The sequence below is a fragment of the Ascaphus truei genome, chromosome 3, assembly GCF_040206685.1.
Source record: "Ascaphus truei isolate aAscTru1 chromosome 3, aAscTru1.hap1, whole genome shotgun sequence".
In the NCBI taxonomy this organism is placed as follows: domain Eukaryota; kingdom Metazoa; phylum Chordata; class Amphibia; order Anura; family Ascaphidae; genus Ascaphus; species Ascaphus truei.
This window is the reverse complement of record NC_134485.1, coordinates 190,817,800-190,837,395: the sequence shown is the minus strand read 5'-3', so window position 1 is coordinate 190,837,395 and position 19,596 is coordinate 190,817,800. Positions and strand designations below refer to the sequence as shown.

Below are 19,596 nucleotides of genomic sequence, written 5' to 3'. Positions count from 1 at the left end.
AATTAGCAGAAGGAATAATGAGTTTCTGGAACAACATACTCACCGTTCAAAGATGCAATAAATATATCGATCATATTGCGACCGTGTTGCTTATTCTTTTACAGCGTAATGGGCAGGCCACTGGAAAGTAGTAAGGTACTGTACTGTAGTATGGTAAGCACAGGTAAGTATGATACAGGTAAGTATGGCACTCAAAATAACTATTTTATGTCAGCCCTTCCTCTCCACTTTCTACTGTACAGTATATACAGTATTAAATCCAGTACAGGATGTGTCTAACCTACAGTAGTATAGTTATACAGTATATAGTTACAGTACAGTATACTGTATACAGTATAAATAAGTGACTTACAGTAGTGCCGCCTACAGTAGTTTTACAGTTATACAGTAGTTATACTGTGTGTATAATGTAGCAACCGTCAGTAATTTACACAACCCCTTTCCCCGCTCAATGACAAAAGAACTACAGCCATTACGAAGAAGATAATGTCAAGATTGTAAATTTGGAATAAGAGGCAATATACTCTCTTTTTTTATTATTAATTTTTCCATGAATATCCTGCACAAATAAAATTGTTCCTTCTTTAAATTCATGAGAATCTTTTGAACTTTGTTTGTGTGTGGGGGTGGGGGGGGGGGGACTGAGAGAGGTGTCTACACAGTCTGTAACAAATGAATTGCATTTTCATTAATGGCTCTCGGGGGGGGAGGTGTTGAGAAACAAAACAAAAAGGTTTTTTTTTTCTTTGTTTCAGACTTGAAATTCACATTGATATTAAGAGCATAAAATCCTAGGCGCAGGTCCTGATATACAATACCAGTCCAATTTGTAATAACAGTCCTTTGAATATAGAGTGAGATGGATCAGTCTCTTAGTGCAACAGGAGTCCTGGTGTGTAATCTTCACTCTAGATCCATGCTACATAGAAACAGAGAGAACAAAAACACCATTGCTCTTAATATCACTGTCATTTATATAGATCCTAGTGGAAGGATCTATTCATGTTCTGTTCATAGGCTGCCATCCTGTAACTTCTCAGTACTGTAGGAGGCTGGGATTTTCCATGCATGTGTAATTTTTTTTAAAGGATACACTGTTTACATAGACACTTTCATTCACCGTATCTGCATAGTGTTTCACTCACAACTGTTCACCACCGACACGAGTGATCTTATCATTTTTGTCCTTGAGCCATCACTGTAAGCACGGTTTAGTCCCAATTTTTTGTTTTAATAGTTGAGCGCTTTTTAATGTGTTAGTTTTTAGCAATTTGACACCATTGAAATTCACAGTGAATGAGAAGTGATTCTCGCCAAAGCCACAAGAAAGCCTTTCACACGTACGCATGCGCGTTTGAACCCGGGCTCGGGAATATTACACTAAGCCACAAAGCCTCCAATTACAAATGAATGGTTTTGGGGGAGTGTCGATAAGAAGTAGAAATACTTTAGCCTTTTGTGTGTGTGTGTGGGGGGGGGAAGCGGGTAGAGGGCTGTATGCTGGATTATTAGTTCAAAGAAATATTTTGAACAGGTCATCATAATGTTTTGAACCCCACACCCCCAAATTAAAATCACAGGATGCCACCCACCTCATAAAGTACAGTATAGTGTACATGACAAGTGTAGAATTAAAAAGCCAGTGATTGATTCTAAAAATAGCAAAAATTGTTATGCAAGCCCATGTCGAGAAACAAAACAAAAAAAGGTTATTTTTCCCCCGTTTTTTTTCCAGACTTGAAATTCACATTGAATGAGAAGTGATTCTCACCAAAGCCCCAAGAAAGGCTTTTCACACGTACGCATGCGCGTTTGTACCCGGGCTCGGGAATATTACACTAAGCCATAAAGCCTCCAATTACAAATGAATGGTTTTGGGGGAGGTGTCTAGAAGAAGTAGAAATACTTTAGCCTTTTGTGTGTGTGGGGGTGGGAGGAGAGGGCTGTATGCTGGATTATTAGTTCAAATAAATATTTTGAACAGGTCATCATAATGTTTTGAACCCCACACCCCCAAATAAAAATCACAGTATGCCACCCACCTCATAAAGTACAGTATAGTGTACATGATTTTTGTAGAATTATAAGCTAGTGATTGATTCTAAGAATAGCAACAATTGTTATGCAAGCCCATGTCGAGAAACAAAACAAAAAAGTTTTTTTTTTCAGACTTGAAATTCACATTGAATGAGATGTCATACATGCATGCGCCTAGATGTGATGACATGTATATGCGTTTCAACAAGGTTCCAATGAGACATACACTTACTGTATGCGCCTTAATGTGATGACACGCATATGTGTTTCAACAAGGTTCCAATGAGACATACACGCATGCGCCTAAATGTGATGACATGCATATGCGTTTCAACAAAGTTCCAATGAGACATACACGCATGCGCCTAAGGCATGACACGCATATCCGTTTCAACAAGGTTCCAATGAGACATATGTACAGTACACGCATGTGCATAAAATAAAAACAGTATGAAAAGAAGCGCAAGCCTAGCAAAAGTATTTATTAATAAATAATACATATAGAAATGTGATGACACGCATATGCATTTCAATAAGGTTCCCTTTAGACATTCTGTACACACATCAGTGGAAAAATATTTTACATTCGGAAGAAGCGACAATGTATTTTTGTATTACTTCTTTTACCTTTATTATCATGTATGTGTCATCATATTTTTAATCTGTGTATGGCTAACGAGCCTCAGAAAGGATTTCTTTCCTAAGTACACTATACAGTATGAACTCGTAACGTTAATCTTCAAATTACAATTACACACACACACTTGCTGAACTGTACAGCAATAAAAGACAGGTTGAATTGCTATTAGATTTTTAAGACAACAACTCGCGATCGCCCACTTGAGTTTCTCGACGGTATTGCAGCCCGCGCTAAAATGCAATTTTCTGCACCCGATAGAAACCGAGTCAACACGCGTCTAAGGCGGTACAGTTGGAAAACATCACGCGCCATGACATGGGTATTCCGATTTATACACCGCGTGATTTATTTGAATAATGGCCGCTTCAGCTGTATAATTAGTTTAGTGAATACAGCATTAATTCAGGGAAAATATCAGCCTTTTTAAGTTTAGGTACTAAGCAGTGAGCCTTGAAATTGAAATTAATTGGCAAACGTATATCTGAACAATCTGCATGGAGTTCATGAGCGAGAGGTTACTTAGAGGAAAAATTATAAAAGTTAAGTTTAAAGATACACAGAAAATTGTTAGTGGACAAGGTAAAATATCCATGGATACTGGTTGAATATGCAACTAAAACAAGGAATCAGTGATACATAAGATTAGGAAATATGAAAAAAAAAATGTTTTCATTGTAATAGTTATGGGTTGAGAATGAGTATAGTATGTGCAGACTGTATAGAAAAATGGTCCATATCTGCTATCAAATCGAATGTACTGTTTTACACACATTCTCCTGGAGTGTTTAACAGTGTTTTTCAACCGGGGTTCCTAGGAATCCTTGGGTTCCGCGCGCATCCCTAAAAGGTTTCCTGTAATTTTCAGGTAATTTAAAAATGACATCAAATACAGAAGAATATAATACAATGCATCTGATCACAGAGTTGCTATTAGAGGGGGTTGGGGTTCCTTACAAAGTATCTGATCTCAGACATGCTATTAGAGAGGGTTGGGGTTCCTTACAATACATCTGATCTCAGACGCGTTATTACTGTAGAGGGGGTTGGGGTTCCTTACAATGCATCTGATCTCAGACACGCTATTAGAGAGGGTTGGGGTTCCTTACACTGCATCTGATCTCAGACACGCTATTAGAGAGGGTTGGGGTTCCTTACAATTCAGAAAACGCAAGGGATGAGGGTGTGTCCTAGATTTGTCCAATGGTGTTCTGCAGCAGCTTCAGCTGTAGGGGGGGAAGGAGACAAAGAAGGGGCTGATTGTGTAGTGCCACTCAGGGCACATAAGGGTATATTTACAGCCAATGCTGTCCGGTGTGCGTCTCCTCCATCTCTGGCAGTCTCTGACGGTCCCCACAAGCGGCCACTGGGGTACACTCCTGACGAAGCAAGTTAACCCTATCTTGCGAAACGCATTGAGTGGAAGAGGACTCCAGTCAAGCTGCACGAGAACCCCAGCGGCCACTTGTGGGGACCGTCAGAGACTGCCAGAGACGGAGGAGATGCACACCGGACAGCATTGGCTGTAAAGATACCCCTTATGTGCCCTGAGTGGCAGTACAGAGTGTGAGTATGCCCTCAGGGGGGCTTTTTTATGTGTCATTTATTAAAGGTGTTTTATATTACTACACCATCAGCCCCTTCTTTGTCTCCTTCCCCCCCCTTCCCGTTTTTCTTTCCCACCAGCTCTAGCTTGGCTACCAGGCAGTTCATCATCTGAAGCTGCTGCAGAACACCATTGGTCAAATCTAGGACACACTCCCTCATCCCTTGCATTTTCTGTTCTCTAGAGGATTGTGGCTTTTTCCTCTTAAGGTTGAGTGGTCCTTTGATTATATATATTTTATTGTTGTTACCTTATTTATATTGCATATTTTCCCTTTCTTGCATTTGCTTGTTATATTTTTTCACCACTGGGTGGTGCTGTGGCACTGTATTAAGGAAGCGCCAGGCAGTTTATTTCTGTTTCCTGTTCCTTACAATGCATCTGATTTCATACATGCGATTAGATAGGGTTGGTTTTCCACCAAAATTCACGGTATAATTATAGAGAACCAAAAATAAGGTTAAAAACACCTGTCTAACATAATACAAATAAACTGGAAGTCATTGCAAAGAAGAGTACATACTTTTCTTCCCAAACTGAAGGATAGCCGCTGTAGGTAAATCAGTCCCGGGAGAATGTTGACCTCCGGCCCCTGTAACTACAAAACATGTATAATAAATAGTTGGGAAGGGAGCTGTAATGATTAACTTGTCATAGAGGTGAGAGACAATATATTTCCTACCTGTGGCAGTGTCTGTGAGGGACTCTGCAGTATCACGAGTCACAGGTGTGATGTTTGGTATCATCGTTGAGATCCCAAGACCTAAACAGCAGTAAATAGTATCATTGCCCATATCTTCTCACAATCAATAATCCCATATTAGAAAGATAGATTTAACCCATGCTTTTGAAAACTACTAGTGCAATAAAAGCCATTAATACATGTAATATAAGGCAGATTTTCACTCCATCAGGGTCTTGGAACAGGCGCACAATGTTTGTTCAATTAAACTGTGTTTTGTATTCCAGGCTATTTCCAAATCCCAAAGTCATTTAAAAAAAATATAAATTAAAAGTGCTTTGTCCTAATTTATTTTGTTCTTTTTTTTTAATGGTCTTACTCCTGCATTGATCTTAGGTTATAATATTGTATTGGGAGGCAAAGTATCCTAGTGGTTAAATCACTGGCCTTATATTTGGGAGAATCTCATTTTCAATTTAAAAAACAAAACAAATGTAGCGTAAACATGATACAGTTTAACAGCCCCAGGCAGGTGTCACAATAGAAGGTGAAACATAGTTAAATTTCGTTAGATTTACATATTTGCACCTGAAACTTTGCAGTACAAACGATGTGTGCTACAGAACAATATGAGAAACAAATGCAAGAACCCAGATTTAGGGTCTTATTCTACTGTATATCTGCCGAAGTGTCCTGTCCAGACGTTTTAGCTGAAATTCCCTGTTTAAGGAAATGAGTAATTCAATCCAGAAACTGTCTGATTGGCCGATTCAGCTGAAAATAGAATACACCCCTTAGCGTAGTGGTATATCAGAGCAGGTTAGAGGAGTTCTTGATTTGGGATATACAGTTGTGTGAAAAAGAAAGTACACCCTCTTTGAATTCCATGGTTTTACATATCAGAACATAATAACAATCATCTGTTCCTTAGCAGGTCTAAAAATTAGGTAAATACAACCTCAGATGAACAACAACACATAACATATTACACTGTGTCATGATTTATTAACAAAAATAAAGCCAAAATGGAGAAGCCATGTGTGAAAAACTAAGTATACCTTATGATTCAATAGCTTGTGGAACCACCTTTAGCAGCAATAACTTGAAGTAATCATTTTCTGTATGACTTTATCAGTCTCTCACATCGTTGTGGAGAAATTTTGGCCCACTCTTCTTTACAACGTTGCTTCAGTTAATTGAGGTTTGTGGGCCACAGCATTTCAATCGGGTTGACATCTGGACTTTGACTGGGCCATTGCAACACCTTGATTCTTTTTTTTTTCAGCCCTTCTGTTGTAGATTTTCTGGTGTGCTTGGGATCATTGTCCTGTTGCATGACCCAATTTCGGACAAGCTTTAGCTATCGGACAGATGGCCTCACATTTGACTCTAAAATACTTTAGTATACAGAGGAGTTCATGGTCGACTCAATGGCTGCAAGTTTCCCAGGTCCTGTGGCTGCAAAACAAGCCCAAATCATCACCCCTCCACCACCATGCTTGACAGTTGGTATGAGGTGTTTGTGCTGATATGCTGTGTTTGGTTTTCGACAAACGTGGCGCTGTGCATTATGGCCAAACATCTCCACTTTGGTCTCGTCTGTCCAAAGGACATTGTTCCAGAAGTCTTGTGGTTTGTTCAGATGCAACTTTGCAAACCTAAGCCATGCTGCCATGTTCTTTTTAGAGAAAAGAGGCTTTCTCCTTGCAACCCTTCCAAACAAACCATACTTGTTCAGCCTTTTTCTAATTGTATTGTCATGAACTTTAACATTTAACATGCTAACTGAGGCCTGTAGAGTCTGTGATGTAACTCTTGGGTATTTTGCAATTTCTCTGAGCATTGCACGGTCTGACCTTGGGGTGAATTTGCTGGGATGTCCAGTCTTGGGAAGATTGGCAACTGTCTTGACTGTTTTCAACTTTTGAATAATCTTTCTCACTGTAGAATGATGGACTTTAAATTGTTTGGAAATGGCCTTATAACCCTTCCCAGATTGATGGGCAGCAACAATTGCTTCTCTAAGATCATTGCTGATGTCTTTCCTCCTTGGCATTGTGTTAACACACACCCGAGTGCTCCAGAGCAGCAAACTGCTAAACTTTCGGCTTTTATAGAGGTGGTCACACTTGCTGATGATCAATTAATCAAGGGCATTTGATTAGCAGCACCTGTCTGCTACTTAGCATCTTAATTCCTATGGAAGCAGTAAGGGTGTACTTAGTTTTTCACACATAGCTTCTCCATTTTGGCTTTATTTTTGTTAAATAAATCATGACATAGTGTAATATGTCATGGGTTGTTGTTCATCTGAGGTTGTATTTACCTAATTTTAGGTAAATTGATGATTGTTATTATGTGCTGATATGTAAAACCATAGAATTCAAAGAGGGTGTACTTTCTTTTTCACACCACTGTGTGTATATACATATAATGGAAATATTACTGTATGCTCATTTGCATGTCTTAGACAGGTCTGCAACCCCACCTTTCACCATTATCACCCAGCACACAGCACTTCCACTGCAGCAAGGGATTCTGGGAAATTACATGCATGACTGTGTACTCATTTGCATGTCATTTCACAGAATCCCTTGCTGCAGTGGAAGTGCTGTGTGCTGGGTGATAATGGTGAAAGGCGGGGTTGCAGACCTGACTAAGACATTCAAATGAACATACAGTAATATTTCCATTTGCTATATGCTTTGCTATGGAGGGAGGGGGAGAGGGAGAGGGAGAGGGAGAGAGAGAGAGAGAGAGAGAGAGAGAGACTTCAAAAGGGTAGTTGTATAGTTTTCTAAGTACATGTGATATTTTTTAAGTGACATTTCCACGTTGTAATTAAGTAGAGAAAATGTATGGGAAAGGACATTAATGAGACTGGAATATTTAAAGTGACATGCTAACGTACTGTATGAAGCATAATCAAAAGGACCCTGAAGGACTCCATGTCTACAGTAAAACGATGACAACACAAATCTGGCTCCCAATAGATTCACAGTGAAAGAGAAATATGTCAAATTTTGGCAACATTTTCTTCTATTTACGACTCTGTTAAATTGAGCATGACCACTTAACATTAAATACTTCAGTCTATTTAATGGAATAAGGTACCTGTGATTGACAGAAGTTGGACAGTAGTACCATGTCATCAATCACACAAAGTGATCTTGTTTTGTGAAACAGAAGAAAAACATTGTTTAAAGAAAAGACTATGGGGCCTATGCAGAGAGCAGCGAATTTTAAAATTGGCGAGTTTAATAAAAAGTACCTTTTTTTGGAGAGTTTTATTCTCCATATGCAGAAATGTGCGAATTCTGCTATGTTTAACATGAATGCGTGTGGCGAGTTTAAATTGGCGAGATGCGCGCTGCAGAAATGTGTTAAAAAAAATTCGCGCCTTTTTTTTCCCTTTCCTATGGCCGCGAGCGGCAGCTTCTTGCCAACTTTTCCTGGCGAGGCAAAAAGGAGACAATCGCGCCATTTTATTGGCGCGAACAGCCGCTAGATGCCGTTCGCGCCTCTCTGCATTAGGATATTTTTAAAACTGGCGAGATGGAGGTTCTCGCCAGCCGCGAGGCGAGTTTTAGAAATAGAAAAAAAAAATTGGCGCGTTTTTCGTAACTCGCCATTTTCTGCTGTTTTCTGCGCGATTTTCTCCAAAAAATGGCGAGTTTTGAAATAGCGCTGCTCTCTGCATAGGCCCCTATGTCTCCTGATGGACAATATCAGGAAACCCGCTATGAGCTGGAACATGTTCACAGCCACCTTCATCATTTAAGTATTACGCAAACAGAGAGGCAGTATATAAATATGCAACATATCAGAGGTGTTTCTGACTTTTAACAGGATCATTCTAGACATTTATACACATATTAGGCTATGTGTAACACAAATGAGGGTGACACTCTTATAGTTACAGAAGGTTGAGATGAAATGTAATTAAATATATATGGGCAACTGATGATGAGATGCAATTACTGTCTGAGATTGAGTGTGAAGGAAATGTGGTTGGCATAATAATGAAAAGCAGTTAAGGGGTGCATCTGACTATGGTTCTCAGATCACACAATCTATCAATTGCAATCTGCCATGGCTATTGATTTAAAATACTAGAATATAAGATGTGTGTAACTTACCAGTACATATTATTCCAGCATCTTCATGGTGCCCACAGTTGTGGATCCCCCAGCCAAGACTGTAACAGGCTGAGAGGTAGGGCTCCAGTCCATCACAATTCACGTTATCCAGTAGAATTAAACCAGTACCATAACCAAAGTAAGCATTGCTCTTGTAGTCCAAGGCTTGGCCACACCCAATCTGCTGGCACACAACACTTGCATCGCTCATTCCCCAGTCATCGTCACACACTGTACCCCAATTTCCTTTGTAGAATATTTCTACTCTTCCTTGGCACATGTCAGCTCCATTTATTAATCTGATGCTGCCATCTCCTGAAAAGATAAAGACGGCAGGTACATACTGTGCAGGTGACATATAAAATTTAAGCTGTAGTTATTATAATATACATATTTTGTTCTAATATAGAGCTGACTATGTACACAGTGCTATACTGTACATAGAAGTTTACAGGCACAATAATCTCGGTAAATAAAAGAACAGATCCTGCGCTCCTACCAATGTGGGCTAAAATATACTAGTGATGTTTACATTTAGAACCTAAGGCCCATAATATAGTGGGCGTGCGGCACTTATAATTGGCTGTGGTTATCCAGCCATTCTATGCTAGGGCCGCGCGCGTGCACAGCAAGGAGCATGGAGCCGGACGACAGGGGGGAAGACTGTGAGAACTATGTTTTCTCGCCGCTACCGCTCAGTCTGCAATGTATGTATGTGTATATAAATATGTGTGATTGTGTGTGTATGTGTGTGTTTGAATGTGTACTGTATGTGAACCTACTCCTTCTTTGCTTGGGAAAACCGTGTATTTTTCTTGCAAACATCCCATCAGTTTTATAGAATAGGTAAGTACAGTATAGCAATACATTTCTATTTGAAGAAATAAATATATACATGCTTATTCGGTGGGACTCCGTTTAGCAGGTACTGTATCTACTCTGAATATATGTCATTTCTTAATGTCCTGTTGACTAAATTTTGTGAAATATGTGAAATTGCCTGAAAGGGTTAAATAAATGAAGCATATGCTTTTGTGATTTGTTGCAATTAAAAACTGGCCAAAGCCAGTATCAGAGTTTCCTTATTTTAACGGTGCACAAATAACCTAGTGTGAATTCTTAAAATGTACACAATAATCTCGGTGCCTGGAGCACAGGGAGATAATGTGACTTACCTACAGTCACAATGAGCTGACAGTGGGATTTGAACCTGGCACCCCTTGTTCAAAGATAGTCATTGCTTACAGAATTGGTGCCTTTACTCACTCTGAACAATTACTTGAATAAGCTGTAAGGTTTCTTCTAGCGCAGGAAGGTGCCTTATGGCAGAAGACTGCTTAGTAAATATGGCCCTTGCTCTACTTTTCATAATACCATCACACCAGACAGAACACCAATTGGCTCAGTGTAATCAACAAAGATAACGTTTTTCCCAGGAGAAGTATTATTTTTTTTTACTAGTGGGAGTTTTTTTTATTGTACTGTATATGCCTGCTTAATTTAATTATTTGAATACCCCCTTCAAATACATATATGTATGTATATTTTTATTCATATAGTGCCACCAATGTACACAGCGCTTTACAAAAGAGACAATATACAGATGCAGCCACCAAGATTCGACCAATTCTCGTCGATATCTCTGGGCAAATTCGGCAAAAACCATGCTAGATAGTCCAAAACAGACTAATGGTCCATCGGATTAACACCGCAGGGGTCCTTGCGGTGTGAATCCTACCGGGTTCCACCTGTCTGTAAGAGAAGCGCAGTAAGAGATAGACTGAATCAGTCACTCTACCTGCACGCCTCTAAAAGGCGATCGCAGGGGTTTTATTTTATTTTAATATTACAGTATTGTAGCAGGGGGTATCCGGATCTGAACCGCATTGATTTACCGAGTTACAGGCCCCGTTATGGGGTTCCGGTATGAAACACATAGGCAATGTGCTTTGATGTAAGGATGGATGGCGGTTCAATTTACTGTGATGGAAAAGGGGGATACTGGGAAAGGTTAAGGTAACATGAAGAGCTCAGTTTTAGACATATTAAGTTTTAGGCGTGAGAGAGTCCATCCCGGAGTACAAGGCCCAAATGCAATCTGAGACTTGCGACTGGATTGCAGGAGTGGGGGTGGATACAGTAGCTATATCTGTGTATAATCTTCATAGAGATGATACCTAAGGGCAAAAGAGTTGACGAGGTCACCAAGTGATATTGGGTAGAGAGAAAAAAGGAGAGGTCCCAGAACAGGGCCCTGGGTTACACCAATAGGCAGGTCAACAGGGAATGAGGTCAGTTAGCAAAAAAGAAAAGGAGCCGTGGGACAGGTATGAGGAGAACCAGGACAAAGCAATGTTTTGGATACTACGAGTATGCAGAATCTGAATTAGAAAGGAGTGTTCCACAGTATTGAAAGCAGCAGACAGATTTTGCGTTATGTAGATGATTTGCTATTTTAGTGAAGGCAGCCTCATTTAATAAGCTGCACGAAGCCAGATGGCAGAGGGTCAAGATAGGTATGGTAATTAAAAAAGTTGATAATGCAGCAGAAGACTAGGAATTCTAGATGTTTGGAGAGTTGGAAGATAGTTGGGACTAAGATAGAAGAAAGGTCTGAGGGAATTGGATTGAGAGGGCAAGTGGTAGAGAGAGAAGAGAGAGCAACTAATAAACATCTAACTTTGTAACAGAAGAATCAAGAGTTGAACAAGGCGGTATGGGTAGAAGCAGTGTTGAGGTAGAAGGAACAGGATGATTCTCATTGTGGAAAGCACCCACCTTGCCTTTGAAGTGGTCAGCAAAGGTTTGCGGTGAAGGAAGAAAGGTGGGTGAAGGTTGGAGGAGGGAGTCCAACAGAGAAAATATATTGTGGATTGGATTTGTGAGTGATGATTAGTGAGGAGAAGCACAAGTGTGATATTTCCTTCAGAGGTGCTCAGTGGAGTAAGCGCAAGTACAGAGGATACATGTTTGTGAATTTAACCAAGGCAACAGGTTAGAGGGGCAGGTGTAAAGGAACCAAAAAGGGCATAGATCTAGCGAGGAGAATAGGATTGAGTTGTAGAGTTGTAAGATATGAAAAGTTTGTTAGGCTCAGAAGAAGAGAGAGATAAGAGGTTAGAGTTCAGGATAAATGCCAGAGCTGAGAGGTCACTCAATGGGGGAGATATAGAAATCAGATATGGAACAGTTTGGAATGAATGTAAGATCTTGGTGCTGTGACCTGCTGGCAACAGAATGCAGTCTCCCATGATCTTTAACTGCATATCAGTGCTCTTTAGATCAGATCCCTCTCTAAATAGTATAATTTCCCTCCCTTCCCCATCTCAGCATGGGAGGAGAAGGGAGAGACTTTCTTTGCCTGTCTGACTACTTCTTCAGATCTCAACTCACCAACTGACTAATTTTGGAGGCATGTCTCAATTTGAACATCCTTGGGGAGTGTCTCTAACTCTGACTCATTACGAGCCAGAGCCGAATACAGATTGGCCCACACACATCAAGGGGCATTCCAACCAATATCCACCCCTTTGATTGACATCCTCAGAGTTGCCAAGCCTGCCCTTGAATACTGACACATTATTCAAGGCTGGAATGCACAGACCTAATAAAGGATTTAACCTTTCCACTGCCTGCACTAACAGGACTGACAGAGGAAAGGCCCAGAAACAGAAGTAACTGCCGGGAGGCTATGTTACATATGTTTTGGAGAATTTTTGAGACTTACAGAGACAGTCATTACCCCAACTCCTTGGCTGCAGTGGAAGCATTGTATGCTGAGAAATGATGGGGAAAGTCAGGGTTACAGACCTGTCTGAGATGTGAATGTGCTCACAATTGGTATTTTTATTTGCAGAGACAGTAGTTGAACACGTAGGTGCAGGGGATAGCAGTGCCTGACAACAATGGCTGGTAATTGCCTATGTTCGTGTGAGAAGAAGTCAGAAAAAAGGCTTTATTTAGACAGTGTATTTTTAGATTTGACTTGGAGGTGGTGCGAAAAGATACTTTGGATATACTGAGGATAAGGGTTAATGAGGGGAAAAGGGGAGGACATGAGACAGTCATGAGCAGAGTGCGGGAGACAGGTAGTTTTATAGCGAGAAATCAAAGCTTGGATATACAGTAGGGAAGGGCAGAGGAATGTAGAGGCTTAAAGGTAGGAGAATAACTTTGGAATTCAATGGGAAGCCAGGGAGGGATTTACGGACGACGTGATCACGGACTGATCTACATGTACAGTAGGAGGGAGTGGGATGATTCAAGCTTTGGCATTTTAAAGTAGTACTGTAGATTACACTATTGAAGACATGAGGGAATTCTAAGTGCATGCAATAAAGTTTAATCTATAGAGTGAAAAAGGAAAGGGGGAATCTATCTTAGCGATGTTTTAAAAGAATACAGTAAGTGACATGTTTTAGGCATAGCAGAAATGGGATTAGTGAATAGAGTTTCTGTATACTAAATATAGAAAAGAGAATCAATAGTATTTACCTCAGAGATATGCAGTCAAAAAAACTTAAATGACAAAGGGGTTTATTCATTAAACTGTTATAGTGCTGATCGGGATACTATTGCACGGAAACTCCCATTGACCTAATGAATAACCCCAAAAGTGTTCTTGGTGACACTGAGAGAAGGGGAATACTATATGTAGTATAAGTTTGATGCTCATGTTTAAACAGAAAAACAAAAAAAATTCATATTTTTTCAGTCGTGACTCAATAGTTACACACACATTTGCAATGTAAAAATACACATCTGGACAATGTGTCTGTGTGAAACTGAATGATGAAATAAAATGTTTTGTTTTATAATACTTACTTAGACCATTTTGTGGACCAGATTTTGATGAATGCCCCTTGCTAGCTGATGTTGGTAAGAGCTCTGAAAAAAGCAAATGTATTACATGTCAGTATTTCAGTGCTTTCTATTTAAAACATTAAAAAAAATTTCTGAGGCCAAATTAGTAAGCAGTGAAAGAGTATTGTAGTTGTACACACTTAGGAGTAGTGTCAACTAAAAGAGCGTGATTTAGGCATGCATTAAAGTATTTATTTACCTAAAGAAACAGTTTGAAACGTATTTTTTTTAAAAATTGTAATGAAAGACATTTACTATATATTTTTTATACCGGAGTTCCTTGTACCCTATTTCACCTTTTGATTAATCAGATTACCAGTCTGTAAGAAGCCCTTACCAGTGAGAAGCGCTTATGCAAGAGGGTAGCACTCATTAGAGAAATGCGACTGGTGAGATATCCGTGCTGTAATCATATTATAAGTGAGTAATGGAGAGATGTCTTCCTGATAAATCTGGATGCCAGATAGAGAATTATTCAACTGAGAAGTTTATACTGGTCTCACAAGGTCGTGCCTCATGTTTTGGTTCACATTTAGTCAATATTTCGCTTTATACAGTATGTAATGCCACAAGCAATAGGGCACCCTGCATTTCATTAAATGTGATGCACTACCCTTAAGTCTATGTTTTAGTTATGTTTTCTAGCAATCTTATTCCTAACTTTACATGATGACATTATCTGCAAAAAGCCCAGTTTCTGCTACAGTATCATCCCGTTCCATAACAGACTGGAAGCAAACCTTTTTACCATTACAGGTGACAGCAACGTCCTCGTAGTGGTAGCAGTTATGTATTCCCCATCCAAGGCTCCTGCATTGGCTCAATGAGGCTTCACGCCCTTTGCAGTCCACATTGTCTAACAGAATTGGTCCAGTGCCATGGCCAAATGAAAGCTGGATAGGCACAGCAATGGCATGGCCGCAGCCTAACTGGCGGCAAACCACATTGGCATCTACAATGTCCCAGTCATCATCACATACTGTCCCCCAGTTTCCATTGTGCAGAATTTCTACTCGCCCCTGGCAGCGAGTCTCACCATTCACCAGTCGAATCTCTGCAAATAAGAGCATAGGAAAGTACATAGCAAACAGTTTCTGACACTCTAGTTACACTAAGACAAATACACAAACATGTATCAGTTATAATCCTGAATTGGTAAAGTTACATGCTTTTCTCTCATCATTGATCAATTAAATACAGAAACTTCATAAACCAGCTAAATATAGCAAAAATTAGCTCAGTTGAAGCGGAGTTTGGGAAAAGAACATTAGTTGTATAGGAGCATGCATACTTTCTTTGCACCAAAGGAGTTCATTTCATCCAATGAACGTGTTGAGACTTCACCGTAACACATATAATAGAAAATTTGAAAAAATATAAGTCTTGATTAAATCCAGAGATAGTGACCAGCATATTTGTAATAGTAATCTATTACGTGTAAAGTACTGTATGAGACACAGGGGCCTAGGCATTAGGCAGCGATACGCCACTTATTGCCACCTTATGGCCAAAAAGCCTACAGCGATTCAGTAAACCCAATAAGTCGGTGATATGAGAACTTTTTGCCATTTTTTTTGGCGATAAAAAAAACCCCAACCGAGCGGTGATAGGCCACTTTTTGTCAAGTTTTCAAACTTGTGCTAATCTAGTAGCCCCGATTTTATTTATTTTATTTTATTTATAAAATATTTTTACCAGGAAGTAATACATTGAGAGTTACCTCTCGTTTTCAAGTATGTCCTGGGCACAGAGTAAAACAAATAATACATGGTTACAAGTACAGTTACATAAATGAGCAGGGTATACATTATATACCAGACATTGCGTGCACAGTTAAAGAAAATATATATTATGAGCGTATGAAACAGTTACAGACCAGGTTAAAATGTGAGACAGCCTTAGATTTGAAAGAACTTAAACTGGTGGTGGATGTGAGGGTCTCTGGTAGGTTGTTCCAGTTTTGGGGTGCACGGAAGGAGAAGGAGGAATGTCCGGATACTTTGTTGAGCCTTGGGACCATGAACAGTCTTTTGGAGTCTGATCTCAGGTGATAAGTGCTGCAAGTGGTAGGGGTGAGGAGCTTGTTCAGGTAGCTGGGTAGCTTGCCCATGAAGAATTTAAAGGCAAGACAGGAAAGGTGAATTTTGCGCCTAGACTCTAGTGTTGACCAATCTAGTTCTTTGAGCATTTCGCAGTGATGTGTGTTGTAGTTGCATTGGAGAACAAAACGACAAATTGAATTGTAAAGGGTGTCAAGTTTGCTAAAGTGGGTTTGAGGTGCCGAGCCATATACTATGTCTCCATAGTCAATAATTGGCATTAGCATCTGCTGTGCGATACGCTTTCTGAGGCTAATCGACACTCCAGAATAGAGATTTCCTCTCAAAATAGTCCCGCCAGGAAAAGTTGGCAAGAAGGTGGTGAGAAGTTGCCGATAAGCGGCGAGTCGGGACTTAGAAAAAAAGAATGCATTATTTTAGACATATGTTTTAAGCATGTAGTCTTTGGAGCTGACACGTATTGCTTTGTATTTGTGATCCCGTGGTCTTGAAAAGTAGGACTTTTAATAAATATAACCGGTTACCTTTCAGACCTTATTGTGTCACCGCTTACGTTATGAATGTGTTAAGATATGACTTGTTGATGTTATGGTTATATAGGGGTTACATTAATTTTTCCATTCAGCAGGGTCACTGGATAGTCCTATCGTGACGTCTTAAAGGTACAGTTCAAACAATATCCAAAGTGTGTAAAGAATAATAAATCATTTATGTGCTATGACAAAATAGTTTGAAATTAAAAAAATAGCCATGCCATACATTTTTAATATAAATTTAGAATGTTTATAATGTATAAAGTATTATCAAAGTGACAGCCCCTTCCTCTTCTGATTGGCTCGGCCTCTTCATCCCCGGCCTTTCTTTAGCAGTGCACAAATTGTATCTAGTAACTGGCCAGTCATATTATATTGATGGTCTACATTTTCCACAATGCTGGGCAAGAAATTAATTAAATATCCCGACCAAGCGATCAATTACAGGAGAACTGATTGATCTGCAATGTAGCTAATAACTTGTCAGTGTGCAGATTGCATTGATGCACATATTTAATGAGAGAAAATAAATTTAATTTTGTCAAAACGTCACTTTGAACTGCAGCTTTAACATATAAAGATAATTATTGTGGTGACATATGGTCTCACATGTTACATACATTTAAACGTTTAACAAACATGGCTAACCTATTCAATACATGTTTTCTTCTGTCATCAATCTACAATGTTTGCATTACTATGGTCAAAACCATTAGTGTTTTGCCATTTCAATTAATCCTTCAATTTGTTTATAATTGTTTGAACATGTTTTTTTTATATTGTGTGTGGGGTTGTGTGTGTGTGTGTGAATTTAAAGGTCAAAATGTCAATGATTTAGTAACAATTATCCGTAAGCGCAAATTGCTACTACAATTTCTGACTGTTGGGTACGTGACAATTTATGGCATTAGAAACATCTGTTTTAATTTGTCTAACCAAGGTATACGAATAGGTACATCACATCTTCAATTAATATCAGGTTATTAATTGGTTCTAAACACACATGAGGCTAGTGTTTCAAAAAAAAAAATTGTAACAGCTTTCATTATTTCAAGTCACGTGGCTTCATGACATACCTACTTAAACAATGCAAATGTCACACATACTTTGTGGTAGAGATGGCAGATGCAGAGATGGAGATAGAATTGAGACACATTATGCTGAGAAGGAGAACCCTGGCTTTGGAGGAGAGACAGAGGATAGAGGAGGGGAGAGGAGGGGAGATTGGCGAGGGACTGGAGAGGGAGGAGAGGGGAGAGAGGAGAGGGGGAGGAGAGGGGAGAGGACAGAGGAGAGAGGTGGTGCCCTGCCACCGCTTACACCATGAATGAACACTTTTGGAGGGGCTTACAGAGGACGAAATTATTAGCCGCTATCGCTTGAATTCAGTAGCAATCTTAGCTTTATGCAGAGTTAAGAGAAAATTTAGATTCCGTAACAGGCAGAGGTCGTACAGTCCCTGGCCTTGTTAAAATGCTGTGCTCATTAAATTTTCTTGCTTCTGGGTCTTTTCAGACAACTGTGGGCATAGTAGAGGGGGTCTCGCAGTCGGCATTCTCACGGGCCTTTTGCCAGTTTCTATGTGCACTGACTAGAAGCGCTAGGAATTATATTCATTTTCCTAGAGAGCAGACAGAGCGGCTGGAACTCAGAAATGGCTTTTAAACCATAGCCGGGCTACCCTGCATGATGCGTGCAATAGATTGCACACATGTTGCGCTGACCATGCCTAGAGGGAATGAGCATGTGTACCGTAACAGGAAACACATTCACTTCATCAATGTGCAGGTCGTATGCGATGCCAACATGAAAATGATTAATGTGGTAGCCAGATTCTCGGTTTCCAGCCACGATTCCTCTATTCTGAGAAACTCAGCAGTCTTCCATGCATTTAAAACTGGTCATTTTGGACATGGTTGGCTGGTGGGTGAGTACATATAACAGAATTAAGCAGTAATATCACGTTTGTTTGATGTGTCTGTCCTTTATACATATTAGTCATATTATTTGGACATAAATACTGTTTGCTATACTCAGATCTATATTAAGAAATACTTCAAGCTACATGTTATAATCTTTAAAAGTTTGTTTCACATATAAATGTACATGTGAATAGAGTTTATCACATATATACAGACAAGCACACACACATTTTTTACACAATGCAGCTGTTATGTCATACATAATATTCTTTATAGTTTGAGCCATCATAGATAACATGAAATCATGCCAATTATGAATGACTATACTATGGATTTATTTATAAAATATTTTACCAGGAAGTAATACATTGAGAGTTACCTCTCATTTTCAAGTATGTCCTGGGCACAGAGTAAAACAAATAATACATGGTTACAAGTACAGTTACATAAATGAACAGGGTATACAGTAGAGGCAACTCTTATTCGAACAAAAACCAGTGGCAATTCCCCAAAAACCCCAGGAAACACCCAGGTACATTCTGAATAGATGCCTTAAACTTTCCTTAAACTAGCCCCAGCATTTCTGCATTGATTAATGGCCTATCAGATTAACAGCGGGGGTCCCTGGCAGTCCCATTCAAACTGAATTGGACTGCCAGGGATCCCTGCTGTGTTAATCCTATGGGTCGTTAGTCAATGCAGAAATACCTTAAACGTGCCTCAAACTAGCCCAGAACATACCCAGCACATACCCAGCACATACCCAGAATGTAACCCGGCTAGTTTACGGCAAATGTTAGAATAAACGTTGCCTCTACTGTACATTATATACAAGACATTGCGTGCACAGTTAAAGAAAATATATATTATGAGCGTATGAAACAAGAGAGAGAAACGTGTGTAATGTATAATGTGTAATTTGCCAAACTTACATTCTGAACTAATGACTCAAACACAGATTTCTGCATGTTGGAGGAGCCTCTCATATATGTATACACCTCACATCTGATAATACATAGTTCTTGTTAAGCTATTGAATGTTTGAGGCCAATAACAATACATATTGGTGTACATTACTACATTGTAAAATGTGTAAGAATATTTTCTATCACTGTAT

At 39.5% G+C, this 19,596-nt stretch overlaps 1 protein-coding gene across 1 annotated transcript in view; it reads right to left on the bottom strand.

The window, feature by feature from the left end:
• The window catches only part of SSC4D (scavenger receptor cysteine rich family member with 4 domains), a 95,448-nt gene extending 84,978 nt beyond the window's left edge, over window positions 1-10,470 (bottom strand). The window contains exons 1-4 of the mRNA XM_075593110.1: window positions 10,368-10,470; window positions 9,102-9,416; window positions 4,963-5,043; window positions 4,804-4,878 (exon numbers count right to left, since the gene is read on the bottom strand). Of these exons, the coding sequence (XP_075449225.1) occupies window positions 4,804-4,878; window positions 4,963-5,043; window positions 9,102-9,416; window positions 10,368-10,470 (574 nt within the window). The remainder of the gene's footprint in view (window positions 1-4,803; window positions 4,879-4,962; window positions 5,044-9,101; window positions 9,417-10,367) is intronic.
• Between the last annotated feature and the right edge of the window lie 9,126 nt (window positions 10,471-19,596).